At 48.0% G+C, this 23,882-nt stretch overlaps 1 protein-coding gene across 23 annotated transcripts in view; it reads left to right on the top strand.

Annotated features, from left to right (window-relative positions):
• Window positions 1–23,882, top strand: part of NCOR2 (nuclear receptor corepressor 2) — a 392,573-nt gene that overhangs the window by 357,152 nt on the left and 11,539 nt on the right. For 19 of the 23 annotated variants that reach the window (XM_082203742.1, XM_082203745.1, XM_082203729.1 and 16 more), the window contains 11 exons: window positions 10,995–11,222; window positions 11,732–11,980; window positions 12,812–12,964; window positions 13,319–13,468; window positions 13,624–13,786; window positions 14,677–15,230; window positions 17,322–17,468; window positions 17,960–18,108; window positions 19,690–19,895; window positions 21,154–21,294; window positions 22,541–22,686. In XM_082203742.1, the coding sequence (XP_082059868.1) occupies window positions 10,995–11,222; window positions 11,732–11,980; window positions 12,812–12,964; window positions 13,319–13,468; window positions 13,624–13,786; window positions 14,677–15,230; window positions 17,322–17,468; window positions 17,960–18,108; window positions 19,690–19,895; window positions 21,154–21,294; window positions 22,541–22,686 (2,286 nt within the window). The remainder of the gene's footprint in view (window positions 1–10,994; window positions 11,223–11,731; window positions 11,981–12,811; window positions 12,965–13,318; window positions 13,469–13,623; window positions 13,787–14,676; window positions 15,231–17,321; window positions 17,469–17,959; window positions 18,109–19,689; window positions 19,896–21,153; window positions 21,295–22,540; window positions 22,687–23,882) is intronic. The other 4 variants (XM_082203746.1, XM_082203743.1, XM_082203731.1 and 1 more) reach the window with 4 other exon arrangements.

Here is a 23,882-nt window from a genome sequence, read left to right as displayed (position 1 = left end):
GTTAAGGAACTTCTTTGTTGGAGGCGTTTCCGCAAACAGCCACTGTCGGACTCTAACAGTGACTAGAGCAGACATGTCTGAGGAGCTCTGTCACACACAGAGGTTTGTGGGGCCGCACAAACTCTGAAGGGGCACCATTTTAAGCACAAGCAGCTAATCATCCCCTAATAGCAGTCCGACAGTCTCTGTACGCTGCCTGTGCAGGAGAAAGCATCATGAGCGACCCAGCCGGAGCCGGAGGAGCTGATCCAAGCTTGGAAGAAAGATGCCGAGCATTGGAGGTCCAACTGGCGCTGCAGACGGCGAGGCTCGAGGAGAGGAGGGCTCAAGATGCAGACAAGAAGGGGAGAACCACTCAGTTCCCCAGAAAGGTACCAGGATTGGTGCAGAAGTTTGGGGGGGACCCCAAGGATTACCATGCCTTTAGGACTGAAATGCAATATGCCCTGAATGTCCAGTTTGATGAGTTCCCTGATGAGGAATCTCGAGTTGCTTTTGTAATTGGGCATCTTGAGAAGGGCGCGCGAGACTGGGTTCGACCCCTGATGGCAACGCACAACGATATCCTAAAGGACACTATGAAATTTTTTCGTGCAATGGATATCATGTTTTCCAGCGACGTTGAGGAAGGGGCGGTGCGCAGACAGTTAATGGCTTGCAAGCAGGGAAGCAGATCTGTCCGTGAGTACTGGACTGAATTTACCATGCTGATTCACAGATTGGGGTGGGATTTATCGGCAGCACCCATTCAGATGCTATTTGAAGAAGGTCTTTCTTCAGCTGTGAAAGACGAGCTGGCCAGGAGCCCCAGGGCGGTGTCTATGGATCAGCTGACCAAATCTGCGCTGACCATTGGAGCGCGCCAGGAGGCAAGAGCCTTGGAGAGGCGGGAAGGGAGAGGGGAACGTTGGAAGGAGTTACGCATTCCAGACATTCCTGAGCCAGCTTTCCCGCCGGCAGAGCCGATGGAAATCGGAACAGCCCGCGCGCGCGCAGTTTCAAAGCCCAGTGAGGGGGCGAAGAAGGAGGGAAAGGGAGCCCGGAAATGCTATCTCTGCCAACAGCCAGGCCACTTTGCCAGAGTCTGCCCCCAGAGGAAGGAATGGCAAGGAATGGTGGGGGCTGTTGAGGGGGAAGAGCAGGGAGAAACGGAGCAGGTAAAAGCCAACGCCTGGTTGCCATCAGGGCACTGCAGCCAGGCCAAAGAGCAGTGAAAGTGCCCCTTCCCCAAGTGCCAGTGCCAGAAGCTCCTCGACCGGCTCTAGTGATTGAAGTGTCGCTAGAGCTGCAAAATGGACACCCCCTAAAAATAAAGGCACTGTTGGACTCAGGCAGCTCCTGCAATTTTATGAGCAAGGAGTTTGCTGCTGAACACCAGATACAGACTATCCCTTTAAGCAACCCCCTGCAGGTGACCACGATCGATGGCAGGGAACTGTTGGGAGGAGGAGTCAGCTTGCAGACCATCCCAATGATAATGAGGGTGGCAAGGCACACAGAACTGATAGCGTTTAATGTGGCCACCTTGGGAGGTGCTCCCATTATTTTGGGAATGAGCTGGCTAGCCCTACATGATCCGCTGGTGGGCTGGCATCAAAGAGTGGTTTCCTTCGGTTCCGCACATTGCTTAGAACACTGCAGGGGGGAAAAGGGGTCAGCAGGGGCCCAAGCCACCCTGGCAGGGACTGAAGTAGTGGAGAAGGGGAAGGTGCCACCACAGTATGCTGATCTCAGCGACGTGTTCAGCGAGAAGGAAGCTGACCAACTACCTCCGCATAGACCCTTTGATTGCCAGATCAATTTACTCCCTGGAGCACAGCTTCCTGTAGGCAAGTTGTATGCCATGTCAGACAGGGAAATGCAGGAGTTGCGAGCGTTCATTGACAAGAACCTGAAGAGGGGCTTCATCAGAGAGTCCAAGGCAGCGGGGGGTAGCCCAGTGTTTTTTGTGGACAAAAAAAACACGGACAAGCCGAGGCTGGTATGTGACTTTCGGGCCTTAAATGCAGTGACAGAGCCGGCGGCTTTTCCTATGCCCAGGATTGATGATATTTTGACCAGGGTGCGGAAGGGAAAGATTTTTACAAAGCTGGACCTAAGGGGGGCGTACAACCTGATACGTATAAGGAAAGGGGATGAATGGAAGACCACCATGTTCACCCCTTTGGGGGCATTTGAATACTTAGTTATGCCTTTTGGATTACAAACAGGCTCCGCGTGTTTTCAAGCTTTCATGAACCACGTACTGGGGCCTTTGCTCTACAAGAATTGCGTGGCCTTCTTAGATGACGTGTTGGTGTATTCGGAGAATGAGGAGCAACATGTGAGAGACGTCAGAGAAGTGTTGAGCAGGCTGCAAGCCAACCGACTGTGGGTGAAACTGGAGAAGTGTCAGTTTCATACCAAGGAGGTGGAATTCCTGGGGTACCGCTTGTCAGACAAAGGGTTGGCCATGGACCCCGGCAAGGTTCAAGCGGTGCTGGAATGGAAAACACCCAAGACCAAGAAGGATGTGCAGAGGTTCCTAGGGTTTGGAAACTTTTATCGTAAGTTCATCCGCAACTTTGCCCACCTGACGGCGCCCATCACGGACTGTCTCAGCAGCAAAAAGAAGTTTGTTTGGACGGGGGAGGCGGAGCGAGCGTTTGAGGAACTGAAAAGGGCCTTCGCCTCTGGCGAACAACTTCTACATGTGGATTTACAAAAAAAGCTGAGGGTCGAAACAGACGCGTCGGACCGAGCCATAGGGGCGGTGCTTCTTCTGCAGCCGGGGAAGGAGGGGTCGGAGTGGCGACCGTGTGCCTTCTTTTCGCGGAAGCTGAACAAGTCTGAGAGGAACTACACGGTGTACGACCGGGAACTTCTTGCAATTTATGAGGCCTTCCGGAGATGGAGGCACCTACTAATTGGTGCACAACAGAAGGTGCAAGTGTGCACGGACCATAAGAATCTAGAGTATTGGAGAACTGCGCGAGTGCTCAACCAACGGCAGTTGAGATGGGCCCAGGAGTTCTCCAAATTTAACTTTGAGATTTGTTACGTACCAGGCCCGGAGAACGTTAGGGCGGACGCTCTCTCACGCAAACCTGAATATTTGGAGGGAGAGGGTGTACCCGAAGAGACCCATGTCATTCCCGAGGACCGCTGGGTGTGTGGGGCGGCATTGGTGGGGCAAAGGGAACTGGTAGAGGGAACGGGGCAGGATGTATACGCCCAGGACAAACTCAGGAGTCTTAGGAGGGAGGGAGACAAACCCGGGGGTTTTGAGGAGAGAAATGGGGCGTTGTACTACAAGGGAGCGTTATACATACCTGAAGGGGAATTGAGGGAAAAGGTACTCAAGCAACTGCACGATAACCCCACAGCAGGGCATTTTGGGCAACACAAAACCATGTGGCTGGTTACCAGGGAATTCTGGTGGCCCAAGGTCAGGGAAGATGTGCGTGAATATGTGAGAGGGTGTGACCGTTGCCAACGAGCCAAGGGGGAGAGGCGGGCACCGGCAGGTTTATTAGAACCACTACCCACGCCGGAAAGACCGTGGGAGGCAGTGGCAATAGATTTTATGACTGATCTGCCCAGGTCCAAAGGGAAAACAGCCATTATGGTGGTGGTAGATCTGTTAACCAAGATGGCACACTTTATAGCCTGCTCACATGCGGTCACAGCAGAAGAAACCGCCAAATTGTTTGTGGAAAATGTGTTTAGGTTGCATGGCGCCCCCTTGAGGGTGGTTTCGGACCGAGGGAAACAATTTACTTCCAGGTTCTGGAGGAAGCTCATGAGCTTACTGCATGTAGAGGTTAATTTCTCTACTGCCCGTCATCCAGAAACCAACGGGCAGGCGGAAAGAGCTAATGGTGTCCTCCAGCAATATTTGAGGTGTTATGTTAATGACAGAGAGAATGATTGGGTGGAGAAGCTGGCGTTGGCAGAATTTGCTTACAACAATGCAGAGAACGTGTCCACGGGAATGAGCCCTTTTTTGGCCAATCACGGGTGTCATCCCCGAGCCTTCCCAGGGGGGGAGGGGGAGAACTGGAGCGTTCCAGCAGCAGAACAGTTCGTTGAAGAAATGGAAGCGATCCATCGCCAACTCCAACTTAATTTAAACCGAGCGAAGGAGGAATATAAGAGGCAGGCAGACAAAACCAGAAGGGAAGGGGAAAGCCTTAGGGTGGGAGACCAGGTGTGGCTGTCCACCCAAGGGTTACCATTTAAAGGAGGTTGTAAGAAGTTAAGACCCAAAAGACTGGGCCCATTTGAAGTCACGCAACAGGTCAACCCAGTGGCTTTCAGACTCCGGTTACCGAACCACATGAAGTTGCACCCAGTGTTCCACAGATCGTTGCTGTCACCGTATATAGGGGACAGAGAGGGGAGGGTCAATAGGGGACCAGCGATGGAGGAAAAAGAACACAGCTACCATGCAGCGGAGATCCTAGATTCCAGGTGGAAAGGAGAGCAAGTAGAGTATTTGGTAATGTGGGAAGGGGAACCGGAGTCGGAAAACACCTGGGTCAGGGCAGAGGATGTAGATGACGAGGTTCTAATTGAAACTTTTCATCAGAGATTCCCTCGAAAACCCCAGCCAGTGGCGAGGTTCCGGAGGGAATACTTCGCCACCACAGACGAAGAAGAGGAGTTGGAGGGGTTCTCCGATTCCGAGGTGGAGGAGGATTCAGCGAGTCGGAACAAAGACCGATGGAGGGAGATGTTCGAGACGTCGGAAGATGAAGAGGATTCGTTTCGGGGTTTCAGCTCCTCACCGCCCAGAGGAGAGGGAGGGGGCGGGGGGGAAGGGGGCCCTGGAGGGGAGGTGGATGTCAGGGAACTGACATCAGAGGGAAAGGAGGTGATAGGGCTCCCAGAGACTGGGAGAGACTCAACAGCCAAAGCAGGGACCAGCAGGGGGAGCGCGGGGTCTCTGGAGGAGGATCTCAGGGATACTGAGAGAGATGCAGCAGCGCAGGCAGGAAGCAGGGGGGAGAAAGGGGTGAGAGACACGTCCAGTGAAAATAGTGGGGAGGTGTCAGAAGCAATTGCAGGGAGACCCATGCTTCGTCGGAAGCTGTCACGTCGTGAGTCCAGGAGACGTGTTTCCGTTAAGGAACTTCTTTGTTGGAGGCGTTTCCGCAAACAGCCACTGTCGGACTCTAACAGTGACTAGAGCAGACATGTCTGAGGAGCTCTGTCACACACAGAGGTTTGTGGGGCCGCACAAACTCTGAAGGGGCACCATTTTAAGCACAAGCAGCTAATCATCCCCTAATATGTACTTTATGTACTGCCTCCAGAATCCGCGGCGCTGTTCTTCTGAGACCAGGAGTGGCAGAAGGCTTGTGGGCTTCCCAGAGGCCATGCTGGACTTGATGGGCCTTCGAACTCATCCAGCAGGGCTCTTGTTCTGTTTAGTTTAGTTGTATTTAGTTATCAAACTGCCACAAAGCCAAGGTTTAACAGAATGAACGAAAGGCTAACATCAACAGAAGCTATCAGGTTAAGAAATAGAAAGGGGTGACTTTGGATTTTGTGGGAATTCTAACTGAATTGGGAGTGCCGTGGATTTAAATAAAGGAATGTTAAATCCTGCTGTACAGAGGCAGAAACTAGTGTTCCATCTGGAGAAAAGTTAAAAAATAAAGAATAAGGATGGTGTTGCTGTTTTCTTTTATCCAAAGAACAAAAAGATAGTATTTACAATAGGTTTCAAGTGCTGTGATAACACACCTGTCAGTAGCAGGGGGAAGGGCTTGTTTCTCTCTTTCTATTTATTATTAAATGCAATGAAACTGTTTTCATGCCTTCTGTCTTGAATTTTTTAAAACATCTTTATTGAAAGTTTTAAAAGTACATAATTATATGTGCACTAAACATGATGAGATGGAAATAAGAGAAAAACAAAAACAAAAACAGAACCCACGTAAAAGGGGAAATAAAGGGGGGAGGGGGGGACCCAAACTGTATATTTTACAAGGTTGTTATTGTACTTCACCAGATCTTAACCTATTACAGTATTTGTAAGAATGGATTCCAAATATCATTGAATTTGTCCATGGCAAGTCTGCGTTTATATGCAAGTTGTTCATATGTTGTGAGTTTGCATAAGTCTTCAATCCAGTCATAGAAGGGAGCCGCATTTTTATTTTTCCAGTTCATCAGAACCAGTCTTTTTGCTGTGGTCAGGGCACGGAGAGTCCACTCATATTGTCCTTTTGTAAGATTCAAGGTGCTGGGTACATAATTAAAGAAGATATTTTGCTTTGTACAGTGGTGCCCCGCAAGACAAATGCCTCGCAAGACGAAAAACTCGCAAGACGAAAGGCTTTTGTGGTTTTTGAGCTGCTTCACAAGACAAATTTCCCTATGGGCTTGCTTCGCAAGACGAAAACGTCTTGCGTTTTTTGCAAGTCTGTTTCCTTTTTCTTAACACCGTTAATACAGTTGCGACTTGACTTCGAGGAGCAACTCATAGAACGCGGTGTGGTAGCCTTTTTTGAGGTTTTTGGCGATTTTTGAAGCTTTTCCAAAACTTTTCCAACACCGTGCTTCGCAAGACGAAAAATTCGCTAGACGAAAAAACTCGCGGAACAAATTAATTTCGTCTTGCGAGGCACCACTGTAAATGTAAGGATATTCCGTACAGTTCTGTTGATACAGTGGTACCTCGCAAAACGAATGCCTCGCAAGACGGAAAACTCGCAAGACGAAAGGGTTTTCCATTTTTGAGTTGCTTCGCAAGACGATTTTCCCTGTGGGCTTGCTTCGCAAGACGGAAACGTCTTGCAAGTTTGTTTCCTTTTTCTTAAAACCATTAATACATTTGCGACTTGACTTTGAGGAGCAACTCATAGCACGCGGTGTGCGTCTCCGTAGGGGCAAGAACATGTGAAGGCGGGTTCTGAGGGAGAGGGAGCTTTGTTTCGGCGAAAAATAGCAAGGCGCGCACACTTCCCTCCCCACAACTCCCAGTTAGGGAGGCCAGGCTCCGGGGCTCTTCAGATGGGGCTCCTTCCTTCTCCCCCGCCCCAGCGCCCCGGCGGTGACAAGAGCGCCTGCCCGGGCCCTCCGGCGCTCTCCCTGTGAGGGGTGCCCCCTACCTGCATCTCCACGCTTTCCAACCCCGCGACGTCGACGGCTGCGGCAAGTTTGCCTCTGGGTGTGTGTGCGCGCGAGTGTGTGTTCTCCTCGCCCCGCTCGAGTTAGTCCCGGCGCAGCGCAGGCAGCAGGTGAGTCGCCCTTTGGCAGCGCGGAAGGCGCCGGGCCAGGCAAGGTCAGCTCGGGAGCCACCGGGGACGCACCCCCGCGCTCCTCTCCAACGGGCTGGATGCACCCCTCTCCGCTTGCGCACTTCTGGCTGGCTGGCCGGCTGCAGCAGCAACAGGGGCAATAGGCATCCACCGTCGCCGACGCTCCCTCCCTCCCTCCTGCCCGCGGCGGGCGGCTGGCTGGCTGGCGCTCTCGCTTTCTTTCGGGCTGCTGCTGCAGAAGGGATTTTGCACCAGACAACTTTTAGGCTGGTAGGAGTTTTGACTACCGTGGCGACAGCAGCAGCAGCAGCAAGACTGCGCCGACTGTAGTGCAAAGGGTCGGAGCAAGGTGAGCCGAACCGATCCCGGGGGCTCAGGCAGCAACCTCCGCCCCGCCTCCCCCCACGCCCCACGCCCGCCTCTCCCTCCCTCCCAAGCACCTCCCTTTTTTGAGGTTTTTGAAGACTTTGGTGATTTTTGAAGCTTTTCTAAAACTTTCCCGACACCGTGCTTCGCAAGACGAAAAAAATCACAAGACGAAAAAACTCGTGGAACGAATTAATTTCGTCTTGCGAGGCACCACTTGTTTCAGTTACCGTCTGCCAAAAAATCTTTCAATATAGGACAATGAAAAAACATGTTTTAGAGAAGCATTATCCCTGTTGCATCTCCAACAGTTAGATACCTTAGTTAGCCCTTTTTTAAACATAATGGGGTCCAGTATATTCTAAATATTTTTTGTTATTGTATAAGGTCGAAATTGAGATCTCTTAATTCTTTATTCCAATCCTCCTTCAGTACCTGTATATCAATTTGGTTTGCTAATAACAAAGATTTATATATGTTGATGGCCAGTTTTTTGTGGCGTAAGAATCAATCAACTGCTTCAATATATCTGGGGTCTCTGAGGCTGTAAAAGCTGCTGGTCTGTAGATGGTGGTTAGCAAGTGTTTTATCTGGAGATATTGCCATTGAGCATTTGTAGGTAATCTGTATTTGTCTCTTAAGATGCAGTATATATAATATCCATCTTCTTCATTTATCAGCTGGTCTAACATTAATATACCCATATATATGACGAGTGAGACCTCGTCGAAACGTCGCACAGACACCCCGACTCTTACACGGGAAGACACCCGAAGACACCAAAACCTGCATTCCTGTACCCGTGAAAATCTACGAAAGCATATATATATATATATATATATATATATATATATATATATATATATATATATTCATTCAGAATTTTATACATTTTAACATAACCATTTCAAACATTAAAATACAAGGTACATTTGAAGCTTCGGGCCTCCTTCCTTCCCTCCATGGGTTCCATGTTTAAGATTAAGTTTGCTGCATCTTTTACCATTATCCATCTATTAAATATCCATAATTATCATAAAAAAATCCACATTACAATTGTCATTACAACCCTGTCAGTGATTTTAACTGTTTACACTGGTCCTTTAAATAAATTACAGATTTGCTTCAGTCTTTAGAAAATACTTGATCTTCCTGGTTTCGGATCTTCCCCGTCAGTTTCGCCATCTCCACAAATTCCATCAGTTTCATCTGCCATTCTTCTTTTGTTGGTACTTCACCTTCCTTCCATTTCTGGTCTACTAGCATTCTCGCTGCTGTCATTGCATAAGTCTTTTATCTTCACTTGGTAACTCTTCACCTATTATACCTAGTAAAAAGGCTTCTGGTTTTTTAACAAATGTATTTTTAAACATTTTCTTTAGTTCATTATATATCATTTCCCAGAAAGCCTTTACCAATGTACATGTCCATTAATACATATACCCAAATTCATCCACCTCTTCCATATGATCATTTCTTTCCCGATTTTTAAAGACTTGTTTTCCCACAAAGTCATTTTGTCATGGGACAAAAGGTCAAATTTATAATTTGGGGACATATGGTGCCATGTTGTTCGAACTGATGTTACTGATTCAGTAGCATCTTAAGTATTAATGAATTTAGACCCGAGTTCTGCCCATCTCTCTAGGTAAAGGTAAAGGGACCCCTAACCACTAGGTCCAGTCGCAGACGAGACTGGGGTTGCGGCGCTCATCTCACTTTACTGGCCGAGGGAGCCAGCGTACAGCTTCCGGGTCATGTGGCCAGCAGGACTAAGCCGCTTCTGGCGAACCAGAGCATTGCACGGAAATGCTGTTTCTCTAGAAGTGCTATATCTCTCTAGAGGTGCTACATATTCCAAAGCAGCCCATTTTGGACAGTTGTTTTCAGTTCTGGGTCTCCAGAATAGTGTACCTGACAGTAAATATCCTTGTTGATACAATTCTAAGTCTGGGATCCCAATTCCTCCATCTTTTATCAGTATTTGCATTTTTTGCATAGATATTCTTGGAACTGAAGAGCCCCAAAGGCATTTTCTAGTAAAAGATTTAATTTTGTGAAAGTATTTGTTAGTCATGTGAATTGGAATTTCTCTTAAGACATAAAGTAGTCTAGGTATTATGTTCATTTTAAGAGCATTGACTTTCCCTCAGAGAGTCAGGTTCAATGACTCTCATCTGTCGATGTCTATTGATACCTCATGATATATTTTGTTGATGTTTAATTATGCTCATTTAGATAAGTTGTGGTATTAATATGCCTAGATATTTAATGTTGTCTTTGCAAATATGAAATTGGCATTGTTTAAACAGTTGAACCAAAAAGTTATTTCCTATTAACATCAACTCCGATTTGGACCAGTTTATAGTATATCCAGAAATACTGCCAAAAAAATCTATATTTTGCATTAATATTGAAATAGTACTGTGAGGTTTCATAATAAACAGAAGAATATCATCTGTAAACATTACCAATTTGTATTCAAATGAGTTATGAATTACACCAAAGATTTCCTTATGCTGTCTAATAGTACATGCCAGGGACTCCAAACAGATATTAAAAAGCAAAGGCAAAGTGGGCAGCCATTTTATAAAGTCTAATGGAAAACCAAAATTTTGTAGTACTTTTCCCACACGTAGATTGTGGATCTTATCAAAAGCTTTTTCCATATCTAGAGATAGTATACAATAGCTAAATCTTCACTGTTCCTGTTTAAATTTATCAAATCCACTACCAGCCTGATGTTATCTACAGCTTGTTTTGTCTTTATAAACCCTGTTTGGTCATTTTTAATAATAGTTGGTATCACTCTTTGCAATCTATTTGCCAATATTGCTGTTACTATTTTCATATCAATGTTTATCAAAGAAATTGGGCGATAGTTGGCACATTGCATCAGATCCTTGCCAGGCTTTGGAATAACAGTAATGTAAGCATGGTTGAATAATGTTGAGCTGATTCCTTCTCTAAATATCTCATCATATAACTGATATAATCTAGGTGACAGGAGATCAGTATATGTTTTATACCATTCCACTTGAAAGCTGTCTAGCCCTGGTGCATTACCATTTGCCATATTTGAGATTGTTTCCCCAATCTCAACTTCTGATATTGGAGACATCAGTAGTTGTTTTTGTGTGTTTTCTCATCTTGGTATTTTATTTTTATGAGAAAAAAAATACATAACCTCTTCCAGTACCTCTTCTGCTTGTCTCTTTTTTATATATAATTTCATTTTTCAACTTTTACAAACATTTTAGCCAAAAAAATCAACAGTCAAATCTAACAGGTAAAGGGAAGTACTTGTCTCAGAATGGCTTGAGATCTCGAGGGCGTTTCCACAGAGGCTCTTGTAACAAACCATTTTTACTTCGACAGGGAGCATTGCTGCTGGAAAGCCTGTATCCCAGGACAGAAAGATCACCCCGACGCCAAGAGAAATAGCCAGCTCCAAGTCGCCTCATGCTACCCTTGCAGACCACCACCCCCCTATCTCTCCATATGAGCACCTGCTCCGGGGAGTGAGTGGTGTGGACTTGTACAGGGGACACATTCCATTGGCCTTTGACCCAGCAGCTATTCCCAGAGGAATCCCCCTGGAAGCAGGTAAACATGTCTTAGGTTCAGAAAATGGCAGCAGTGAAACAATCACCGTGGCTGGAATATGCTGAGTTATCTAGGCCAGCATTACACAGCTTAGTCTCTCTGTACAGATTCGACTGGGTTAGTTCCTAAGAATCTGGATGCATTGTTCAGTTTAGAACAATTTAACAGACAATGGAAAAGGACAGAGAACATTGGGAGATGTTTGGGGCCATTCTAGCAACATGCAGAGTAAAGAAGAATATGTCTGGTTTCGGACACCCTGGGATAGTTGCAGCAAGAATGGGGGTGGGGGGTGGGCAAGGTTCAGGTAAAGAGGAGAAGAGTTTGGACATGGGTGGTAGTGGTGAACTTACAGTGAGAAGCCAAAAATAGAGTTGAAGAAGAGATCTAGTAGAGCAGAGATGGCTCCAATTGCCCTCCAAGTTCTCTTGTTTTGAAACAAACTCTGCTGAAGAAAACACACAGCATATGAAAAAGCTAATATTACCCCTTTTCTCTGTTCTGTCCAGCAGCCGCTTATTACTTGCCAAGGCACCTCGCTCCTAGCCCTACGTACCCCCATCTCTACCCACCATACCTAATCCGCGGCTACCCAGATACGGCTGCCATGGAGAACAGGCAGACCATCATCAACGACTACATCACCTCCCAGCAGATGCACCACAATGCTGCGGCTGCCACTGCAATGGCCCAGAGGGCAGACCTCCTGCGTGGCCTGTCTCCGCGAGAGCCCTCGCTAGCCCTCAATTATGCAGCAGGTCCGAAAATAGGTTTGGGGTTGTGTGGCAAATTCTGGCAGGTGTCTGTGTTTGTCTGTTGCAACAAAAGCAAGAGAGATCCTTGAAGCACATGTTTGTTTATAGCATAAGTTTCCATGGGCCAGACTTGGTCCGTTGCTGCAAAAGTATCTCCCACAATTCACTGGTTAGATTCAAGGTGTCATAGGGCTCTCTGTGTTGTTGAGACCAGGAGGACTTTGTGAACATGGAGCAAGTTTCAGGCATAAGGGCCTAAATTGGCAACATTAACTGGTGAAGGCATCAATCAGCTGCAACATTTTTTATGTTTCACATGATGCATGTAGATCATGGGGATCCAATGGTCTTCTTAACTGCACCAGTAATTCTGGTGATGAAGCTTTTGCATTACCTAGAACTCTTCAGCAACTCTTTCCTCAGGCCTGTAGTTTTCCCTGTTCCGCATTGCAAAGTTGCATGAAGTGTAACTGACAAGAGAGAGGTTCTTCACTGTGTTTTGTTTGCCCACTTCTTTGTCTGCCGTTCTGAACAAGCTGCAGGCAGTTTGGGCAGCTGGCCTTGCCCTTCAGGTGATGTGATACCATGTGACACGGACAGAACTTGCTGCTTTCAGAAGATGGGTCTCCCTAAAAAGTGCAGGAGGCATGGGGCAGACAGGAAAGTCGGAAAGAGGTACCCAGTGTCCAGATTAAGGCATCCTTTCACAGCTGACACAGCACAGGCTGCAATGTCTTACAATGCCACAAGAGGTTTCTGCTTTTTGGATACTGCACTTCTAGTTCCAAGGCATATTGCTTCTCCTGACTGTCTCTCCCCCCTCCATTCTCTTAGCAGGAATAATTGACCTGTCTCAAGTGCCACATTTGCCTGTGCTTGTGCCCCCCACCCCGGGCACTTCTGCCGCCTCCATTGACCGGATCACATACATCCACAGTGCCCCCCAGGCTTTCACCAGCCGACACAGCAGCTCTCCACTCTCCCCAGGTAGGCTGGTTCTTGATATGTTGCTGAAATTCATTAGGTGCTTCTTTAAGAGCCTAAGTTAACACACACACATGTGCACTCTCAGCCTAAAAGAACATAAGGGACATGGAGAGGAGGAAAATAAGAAACAATAACACATGGGTATCCCAAAAAAAGGGACACAAAGCAAAATTAAGGGGCTAAAATTGCAGTACTTTAAAATGGGTATGTCATTTTATATCTGGGTGTCCTCGGATGTTTCAGGCTGCAGTTTTCTTTGGCTGCTGGCAGGGGGCCTGCAGAATAGCTGCTTTAATATTCAGGTCAAAACATCTGCTTTCTGAGCATGTTCAGACTGTGTTTAATGATTCATAGGAGGCCACACACACCTGACCAAGCAGACAGGACCTTCAGTTTCTGAAAGGGAGCAAGAACGAGACCGTGAACGGGAGCGTGAGAAGGAGCGCAAGAAGTCGGTCTTAGCGGCCACAACCACTGTGGAGCATGCCCCCATCTGGAGACCAGGTTGGATCGCATTCCTTTAGTGACCTCGGGGGGGGGGGGCAGCGGGTGGAGGTGCCTGGCAGGGACTTGATTAAGTTCTTTCTTGTTCAACTGTTATTCGTTTTGGATTTTCCACATCTAGAGTTTTCACAGTGTTTCTTTGTGTTTTGTGGCAGGCACAGACCAAAGCAGCAGTCGGCCATCAGCACACTCTCACAATCACAAGCACTCCCCTGTCTCGCCCCGCACCCAGGAGAACATCCAGCAACGCCCCAGCGTTTTGCATAACACAAACATGAAGATGATCCCTTCGGAGAACCTTGCCCCCTCAGTTCTGCGGTATGTCAGAGATGCGCTAACGGCCTTATTGGTTCCTGACGTGCCATGGGCAGGGTTGCTCAGCACATGTTTTTATTATATATTTTATTTTATCTATTAAATTTCTGTACTGCCCTTCATCCAAGGATCACAGGTTGATTTACATTTCACATTGCCGATTGGGGCCTTGCAGGGAGGAAATTGCATTGGGTGCAGATCATGTTGCAAAGAGGACATTTTAGTGTCACGGCTAAGGTGGCACGTGGGGGATGTCGCAGAGGTTTGTAGCATACATATATATATATACCTGAAGCATTCAAAGCCCACCCTTCAGCCTAAAAGGGTCCCCAGGGGGGCATACAGCAACCATTTAAAATGCAAATCCTACATGAAAGCAAGAATAGATACTGTAGAAGAGAACAGGGAAACTACAGAAACAGAGTCAGAATGAAACTTCAGAACAGCAGGAAAAATAACACTCAAAGCCTTGCATAAAGTTATATCCCAATGTCGGTGTTGCTCACTGAAACTAATGGGCCTGATATAGTTATGTCTACTTTGAGTAGGACTAGCACTAGATACAGTCCATAGTACATAATTAGATTTTGGACCTTGCTGTCCGAAGAGGTTCTGATTGCTGGTTGGTTAGATGGCTTTCCAAAAGGGTGGATAAATACATGGAGGACATGAGGCTCTGGGAGGGTCCTAGAGCCTTCCCATCTCCTTCCCAGAGCTGCGCAAATGCTAACTAGGCTTTGGGAAGGAGGTGGGAGGACTCTAGGGCCCTGCTGGAGCCCTCATTTCTCCTTCCCGAAGCCTAGTTAGCGCTTGCCCAGTTGTGCCCTAAATCCACCTCTGCCCCCGCCCCAAAAGCTTCCCACAGGTCTCTTACTTTGCCTTCTGCTCTTCAGATCCACCTCCTCCTCTGCCGCCACCACATCACCAGTTCGCTCCTCAGGATACTCCTCGGTATCGTCACTACGCAGCTCCGTAGGTGGGTTGGACAGCTATACCTCTATGATGGATCCTGCCCACATGCAGAAGGAGGCCTCCAGAGCGCAGGATCCCAAAGCGGAGCGGCCTCAGGCAGACAGCAACCTGTTCTCCTCCAAGCTGCCTGCTGGGGGCAGCCTGGAACAGTCGCCTTCACCCGTTAAAGCCGTGGAGCCCAGGCCTTTGTCCTCCTCTGGGCCAGGTCCAGCCCACCTGTATAGCAGAGGACAGGGGAAAAGCCATCCTCAGCACCACCCGCCCCTGGAGCAGTCGCTGCACGCAGTTTCGGCCAGTGAGCAGCCCAGTAGAGAAAAGAGTAAAACCTTTTCAGTACAGGAACAGGAGCTCCGAGCACTCGGTAAGACCACCATGACAGCGGCCAGCTTCATAGATGTGATTATCATGCGTCAAATTTCTTGCGATAAGGGGAAGCGAGAGAGAAGCTCGCTAAGTAACGACGCCAATAGCGATGGTAAGAAATTGGAGGGGGAGCGGGGCGGTTCTTCCAAGTTTGTGGCCTTAAAACACACACAAATACCTTTTTTCCCTCGAAGACCCTTCTCACCCATCAATTTTTTAAATTTGATTTTTGCATTTGTGGTGACGGCCTGTTTTATTTCATGTGGTGTCTCATTTGAAGGCTCTTGCTCCTGTATTTGTTTTCTCCTGCTGCCCATTACATGCCTTCTTGGGTTTGGTTTTGTTTGTTGCTGCTGCTGTTACGCATATCATTCAGTTCCTGGTACATGGCTGTGATTGTGACGGGCAAAAAGGGGTGGCTGAAGGAAAACGAATGAGAGTGTCATGGGCAACAGTACTGTATGCTGCATGGATACTTTGGGATGGAGTTTTGTTTTCAGGGGCTTTAATTTATTCTCTGCTCCAAATTCCAAAGATTTACATTTTTCGAATAAGTTGCATGATTTTCAGTGTTTGTATGATATATAGGGATCATAGCATGTATATTTTGTGTTTGGCACTGGGCAGTAGTGGGGCAGGAATGGGGAGCCTGTGTGCCTGCCGGTGTCGTGGGACTACAGCTGTTACCATTGGTCATGCTGGCTGGGGCAACATCCTGGAAGGGGCCACAGGTTCCCCATCCCTGTCATAGGTTATTGCCTGCATAATTCAGCTGGGCACCAGGGGCTGTGACAACCGTCCTGCTCCCTGCCTCTGAAAGGTCAGAGCCTATACCAAACAGGTAGCCCACCTAGGAGAAGGAAAACTGATCCTGAACCTCCTCTGAAAGAAGAAAAGGCTAAGGAGTTAACCTTACACTGATCTGGAGTGGAATCCCTAAGGATGGCGCTTTGTGTGCCTTTTCCCGGCAACACCTGCAGCCAAGCTGGTGCCAAATGTATGGCTCTGCTTTCCTTTGGACCACATCAGTGAGGCCTGGAGTGGGGTTTTGTCATCTGGGCAGCCCAGGTCCTCCATGCATACTGCCCACACGTGCTTGTGCCCCAGGGAGGACGCTTTGGGGCTGCTAACGCAGCAGTTTGACTTCAACTCTGAAGGCGCACTCTGTTGTCTCTCGAGACAGACAGATGCCAACACACAATACATGCATCTAGGACTTTCTTTAATGGCAGTTACAATCTCCAAAGTTTCCAAGCTCTGAAGCACGTTCCCATCAGACTACACCCTAGCTCTGTATATCTCTGCCAATGAAACGACATTTTCTGAAAGTTCAGAAAGCTAAGCCGCTGCGTGGTACTATGGAGGTTCCTTCTGAATTGAGCCTAGAAGTGATTTAGCACGCTTTTGAGCTGAAAGTACCACTGGGGTAATATGATCATACCAGCTCATGCCAGGTATCACTCTGGCTGCTGTGTTATGAACCAGCTGAAGCTCCCAGGCACTTCTCAATTGCAGCTCCAAGTAAAAACTTCTGTAATAATCCTGCTTGGGTGTAGCTAGGGCATGAATGGCAGCAGCCAGGTCCAGTTTCTTTATATATGGGCACAGCTTGGCACACCAACTAAATCTGATGGAAAGCCAAAGCTGTAAGTAGGAAGATCCAGGGAGTAAAGCACTTTGAGATGTAAGGATGCAGATGCTTCCACAGGTGACAGAAAATTCACTTGCGTTGCAGGGGGTTGGATTGGGTGACTCCCTGCTTCCAACTAGATTCTGTGAGATTTGATTATTATCTCTCTTTAAGTTTCATTTTGCTTTGAGAGCAGCCACATGTTATACCTACAGCGTCTCTACTTAGTTTGGCTTCCTGGTGTGTCAGCCTCTGGCTTTCTGTTCAGGAAAGAAGCACTAAGAAGCTGGCACATTTGCCCCCTGTGCCCCTTTCCTCACCTTCCTTCCCCATCAGTAAGTGCCACCAAGTTTAGAACACAGAGACAAATTGCTTTGAACCACCAGGTGCCGAGCAGGGATGGAAACCAGTCGTAGGTTTTTATGGCTGTCAGGAAAGTCTTTTAAGGGTTTCTTTTGTCCACCCCTCTGTTAAATACAGTGCGAATCTTTTGCAACTGCTGCATTAGTGCTTGGAAGGAAAGAGTGCTGTTGCCATTTTAAAAGACCCTTTGCTCTCTTTCATGCCTTCCAGGTTTCCATGGAAGCTACAGCCCTGATGGCATAGAAGCAATAAGTCCCGTGAGCTCACCCAGCACGCTCCATGAGAAAGGGGCAAAGCCATCCCAGGAGGCTGAGAAAGGGCGCGGGGCGGAGCATGACCCACGGCTGAAGCAGCCAGGTGAGGGGACTTCCTGGAAAGGGCCACCATACACCTAGCGAACATTGGTTGCGTCACCTCTGTCCAAAAGCACAACCAATAGCAGGAACAAGCCAACCTGACATTCTCGAGGTGCTCAACACTCCTGACCAGCGGACACGTTGGCTGATGAGATTTGGAGTCCACACCATTTGAAGGGCACCATGTTGACTATCTCTGCTAGTCAGCACGTGGCATTGATTTTACTAGTGCTTGCAATCTTCAGATCAAATTGTCACCTCTAAAATGTTTGACATGTCATTACTGGCTCTTGTCGTTCGGTTTTTGCCTGTCTGCCTTTGCTTGCTTTATACGTAAGGGATTATTTTTCTTGACTTAAAGGAAAGGTGAGAGCACTGGAAATGGATGGCCTATGTGAATTTTAAAAGAAGCAGCAAGCATCTGACCAAGATGAATTTCAGGTGTCTTAACTCCTCCTGGGCTGCTCTGCCCATCTTTCTCTTTCCTCATAGGTTCTCTTAAGCCTTCCGCAGCAGAAATCTCACAAATACAGCAGCTCCACCAGCTCCCTGAAGATCGGCAGTCTCCGAGCCAGCCATTCCAAGGGTCGCAGAGCGCCAAAGGCCACCAGCGGGTCGTCACGTTGGCTCAGCATATCAATGTAATTAGCATTAGTCACTTAGCTTCCCAACGGATGTTGCACAGGCTTGGACGGGGAGTGCTAAAGCCGTGCTTGTTTGGAAAGAGTCCATAGCACACAAAGCCTCGCAATCCCAGGCTAGGTTTAAGCAGAGCTCCTGTAAGCACAGTCATTTTCTATTGGAAGGAATGATCCCTGCAGCCCCTTCCAAGACTCATCCATGGAGCAGACTTTGTCTCTGCTTTTAAGCTCAGAATAAATGACTTGGAGGTTGTGGCATGGCTGACTCGTCCAGATAAAACATTTTCATTCAGAGTATTAACTGCGCTGCAGTTGTAGAGCATTATGTAGGACCAGCTAACAACATAAACTAACCGACTCGACTGGCAAAAATGTGAATTTATTTACTTATTATTTCATAAAATTTATACACCACTTGGTTGTGAAAAACCTCAAAGCAGTTTACAAAATGATAAAACAGTAAAATCGAGAAAAAATTACAACCCTGCTTTAAAACATACAAAAGTTATAATACTAAAACAGGTTGAAGTTATCTCAGCTTTCTAAGCACCTGGGTAGACGCAGCCAAACAATGAAGTTTAGAATCGTAGAGCTGGAAGGGACTTGAGGGTCATCCAGCCCAACTCCCTGCAAGGCAGAACTCTCAGCTAAAGCATCCGTGGCAGAAAGCTTTTCCTGGTGTTTAGCGGGCTCCGAAACGAAGGTGCCTCTTGATGTCCTTTTAGGCAGGGAGTTCCAAAATGTGGGTGCTGCCAGTGCCTTTGCTTGTGAATTTAAACTGTCCTCCTGTGTGTTTTGGTGAGCCCTGTAGCTCCCTGGAAGTTGCTCGGGGGTTCCTTGGTGAGCAGCTCTGGAATGGCAGGCAGGTTTCCTTGGCAGCCAGCCTTGCCCACCATTGCAGCTGATCTTTGCCTGCCACGCACAGCTGCAAGCAGGGAGCTAGCTCTGTTCTGCTGTGCCCTCTGTTCTTGGCAGTGCCAAGGCCCAGGTGGGCACAAGAGTATTCAACCTTAGAACCAGGGGTAGGAATCTCTTTCATTCCCTTCTGGGCAGCCTCCCGTGATTCACTCATGAGGGGTGTGGCCTAGGTGTGTGCAATCTGGGGAAAGTCCTGAGGGCCAGATAGAGGGTTGGAGGGCCACATTTGGCCCCTAGGCCTCAAGTTGATAAACCCTACCCTGGAGCACACTCCAAAGTCCAGACATTGTTCCACAGTGGGCACACAGGCTTTCATTGAGGAAAGTGCAAGCTTGGAAAGGACTGCCCGAGAGTGATCCACTCTTCCCCAAATAAGAGATCTGGTTTTCCCTACTACATTTTTGGTGAGGAATCTCTTCTGGCCCTGCAGCCCTTTGAGTTCCCGCCCCCAGGAAAGAGAGGGGGGGAAGTGCATAGATCCCCTTCCAGCACCTGCATGGGCCAGATTGCAGCACCCCACCCACACAATTGGTGCTCACACAGCGCCTTGGAGCAGGAGCACTCGCATGCCACCTGCATCCTCTGCCTCCCTCATAGCAGGCTGCTTGGATCGCACAAGGAATGATCTGAAGACAAAAGCAGAGCTGTGTTCTCTTCTTGCAGGAGGTTATCACCCAAGACTATACGCGCCATCATCCCCAGCAGCTGAACTCCCACATCCAGACCCCTATGTACCCCTTCCCAGGGTCTGTGCTGGATCTTCGGCGAACTCCTAGTGAGGCTTACATGCAGCAGCAGCAGCAGCAGCAGCAGCAAATGGAGCACATCCCTGCTTCAAGAATCTCCCCCGAAAGTGAAGAAAGCAAGAGGTGAGCGCACTTCATCCCTGTCTCTTTGCCTTTGCCTCACCCCATTCCGATACTACTGGTGTGTTCCAGCCAAAGTTACAGAGTTGAAAGTCCCTTTGCTGGGGCGAGAGGGGAAGGCGCAGGGTTCCACTGAAGCAAATGGGGTTTAAGATCAGGGAGATTGTGTCCAAAGCTCAGGCAGATATAGAATCCAAACCCAAAGAAGCACAGGTATCGTCAGTGAAACGGGGGACCTTGGGAGAGGCAATATCCATGAGCTGCCACACATGGCAAGCTGCTTCAAGCATCTCCTCACCTCCTCCTACCCCAGGAGAAAGGAAGCTGGATGCAATTCCTGTCTGCTGGATTCTAGCTCTGCAAATCGCAGTCCAGCAAGGCCGGCCCCCTCCCAATCTCTGAATGATAGAGAAGGGACTTTATTGGGATCCTTCGAGCTGAATCATCCTCCTTGCCTTCCATACACCCCCAAGGCAAGTTTCATAGGAGCACAGGAAGCTGCTAATGCGGAGTCTGTGAAGCCTGACTTGACTGGCAGTGGCTCTCCGAGATTTCAGGCAGTCCTCTGGAAGTGTCGGGGACTGGACCTGGGACGCCTGCATGCAAAGCTGCAGCCCTTCCTCTTGTACCGAATCTCAACAGTAAGGGAGTTCCACAGATGTGGAGCAACAACTGAGAATGCCATCTGCACGCCTTCCTCTTACGAACTCCGTGCACAGATATCATGGACTGGAGAATGCCCTCTGAGTGTTGCTCCCGTGAGCGGCACCAGCCAGCGATTTAGGGAGCACCTCATTCAAAAGCCCAGCAGTTGCAGGACTTGGAGCTGCTACACTTTATATTCTGATGCAATAGAAGCTCTTGTCTGTTTTAGACTAGCAGTAATTGGAACTGGCATTATTCTTTCTTTCCCCCTTCTCTCCCCAGAAATCATTTTGCAAGCTTTGATTGAGAGCCCCAATCACCACAATCACACTCATACTGTATAGTAGTGTCCAGTTCCAACGTAAGGGAATCACAATAGGATATGGAGAGGAAAGCCCAGACTGTTTAAAACCTTGCAGGAGTGGGGGGGGGGGGTTGTTTTGCCCCAGCCTTCCCCATAGCAATGGTTCATTTCTTCCAGTGCAAGTCTGTCACTTTTCTGCCCACTCTAAAAATTGGGGTTTTCTGCCCCACCCCTTTACCTACACCAGCTCTTCTGTGTCAGAAGGAAAAGAGAGCTGTGTGGTTCACGCAGTCCTGCTGCTTCCTTCCTCAGGTCTCCTGAGCAGATCAGAACACCTGCTCCGAACAACTGCATAGAGCCCGTCTCTCCACCAGATGGGGTGGGAGAAGCCGATCACGTGCGAAATGCCACATATCCCATCCTGTATCGAGAAGGGGAACAGCTGGAGCAGAGGTAATGGAGGCAGCAGCTGGGCTGTCCAACGGGAGTTTTCTGAGGATGATCCCGCCTCCCCACTCCACCCATTGTGTATTCCCCGCTGGGCAACCAGTGATTTTTGTCGTTCTCTTCCAAACAACACTAGCTCTGTGGTTGGGCAATCAGGCTTTTTAATTGTGCATTGAATGCTGGACATCCCAGATTGGTTAAAATCATCTTCTAAAGCCGCATAACTCTTTCAGAAACCAATCATTCAATGCATCCAGCAGTGATTAGGGAAAACAGATGGGATCTCTTTAGATCTGTGGCATACTTAGGCATGGTTGTGGGAAGCATAGGGAACTATCTTACACGGAGTAAGACCATTGAGTCCATCTAGCTCAGTATTGTCTACACTGACTAGCAGCTGTCCGGGGTTTCAGCCCAGGCGTCTTTCCCAGCCCTACCTGGAGAGGCTGGGGGTTGAGCTGGGGGTGCTCTTCCACTGAGCTCTGTCCCTGCTAACGGGGCAGCCTGTGGACTCACCTAGTCCAGCTGTGTGCATTGTGCACCGTGCATGCGGAACAGTGTATAAGTGAGCTAGGTAGGTGTGCACGTGTATTCGTGTTAGGGCTCATCCATACCTCCGCTTGTGCCATGCCTAGAAAGCATGGGGGGCAGCAGTTTTCAGCTTGACCCACGGTTTCTAGGCCTGGGTCCGAGTGGTTTTCCCTTTGCCCCGCTCATTAAAAACACATTCTTAAGCTTAAAATCGGAGCAAACCCGAATTGCCATTTTCCATAGGAGAAAAGCAGCAGGCTGGAGAACGTGTGGAGCAGCCCTTGGAGGGCACTCCTTACCCTTCCAGGAACAATCAGTCAAACTCCCTTATTGGCGTAGTAAGAGTACGTCATATACATGGATCAGAACACAGCACAGGTGACAAAACATAGTTGGAGGTACTTTAGGATAAAATTGTTCAGGCGTTGTGAGATGCAAAAGTGGCTCCTAGGACCTGTGGTGATGTAATTTCATGATGTCACTCAAAAATCTTGCCACATTCTCCACAACATCATTCCTACAATTATTCAACAGATAGCTCACCCCCTTCCAGGAACAGGTATTACATTTAGCGTGAAACTGCTAGTGGATCAGGAGGTTGGGCCACTTGTTATTTTAGAGAGAAATCCTGGGATACATTTTGTGATCAGGGCTCTCTAGGCCGAACATGATGGTATCAGGATTCCAATAAAATCAGTTTGATGGGCTTTCAATTGTGCAGGATGGGCTCCAAATCTCCAGGAAACAATGTGCAACCACCAGCCTTCTTCAGCAAACTGACAGAGAGCAATTCTGCTATGGTGAAGTCCAAGAAGCAAGAGATAATCAAGAAACTGAGCACGAACAGCAGGAGCGAGGCAGAGTACAGTAAGGACTTCTCTGGGCTGGGAATTTATTCCTGTTATCTGTGGGGACAGGGCAGGAGCAATGAAGGGATGGTTACAGTTGGGGCTGCAATGTTCAGTCAGCTAATCAAACCTAATCAGCTAAACTATTCTGATTGACCCAAAGAGTTTCCCTGATGAATTGGTCAGCTTATTTTTATTATTTTTATGCATGTACATGTAAAAGCTGAATATTGCAAGTGTCATTTTTAGAAGGGATATTTGAGTGTGAGAGTGAACAGGGAATGCCATGGCACATGCATCAAAATATTAGAAAGTAATTTCTTCATTACAAAGGCAGGTTTATTCAAATATAATCAAATAAATTAATTGACAAACAACAACAACATCTCTTGCCCACCCTTCACTACAAGGTCCCAAAGTAGATTGCAACAATATGAAAATAAAATCAGGTAAAACAGTTAACAGATCGGAAGAAAAGGGTGGCCTTAATTAAAGGTAAAGGACCCCTGGATGGTTAAACCCAGTCAAAGGCGACTATGAAGTGCGGTGCTCATCTCGCTTTCAGGCCGAGGGAGCACTGGCATGCTTTCAAAATGCTAGGTTGGCAGAAGCTGGGACAAAGCCATGGGAGCTCACGCCGTCACACAGATTCGAACCGCCAACCTTCTGATCAGCAAGCCCAAGAGGTTTGGTGGTTTAGACCACAGTGCCACCTGCTCCCTTATGAACTCAGGGCTCATCCATGCTGTTGTTTAATGTGGATAGTAAGCTTCTTATACACCCATTAATTCCCTGTTGTTAATATAACCCACCCTCCCAATCACTGCCTTCCCACACTTTCCCTTCCCCCAGTCCAGATTTCCCCATGCCCTCTTTGTTTTGGAGAATCCCTGGCATGAGACAATCCAAACTGAGGGAGAGGAAAGTGTGAGAAGGCAGTGATTGTGAGAACGGCACAATGGAGTCACGGGAAGCTTAGTATCCACATTAAGTGGCAGTATAGAGGAGCCCTGGTTTCATTTGCTCAGAATGTCATAAACTAACGAGTGCTGTCAGTCCTGCCTGAATCTGGCCCAACCACACCTTAGACAGTTACAACTTCCTTCAAAGCATCTTGGGAACTGTAGTTTGTTAAGGCTGCTGAGAGTTGTTAGGCAACCCCTATTGCCCTTACAGGACTCCACAGGGATTGATTCACTCTGGAAAATGCAACTC

This window comes from Podarcis vaucheri (assembly GCF_965113315.1).
Source record: "Podarcis vaucheri genome assembly, chromosome: 16".
In the NCBI taxonomy this organism is placed as follows: Eukaryota; Metazoa; Chordata; class Lepidosauria; order Squamata; family Lacertidae; genus Podarcis; species Podarcis vaucheri.
This window is presented reverse-complemented; position numbering and strand designations above follow the sequence as displayed.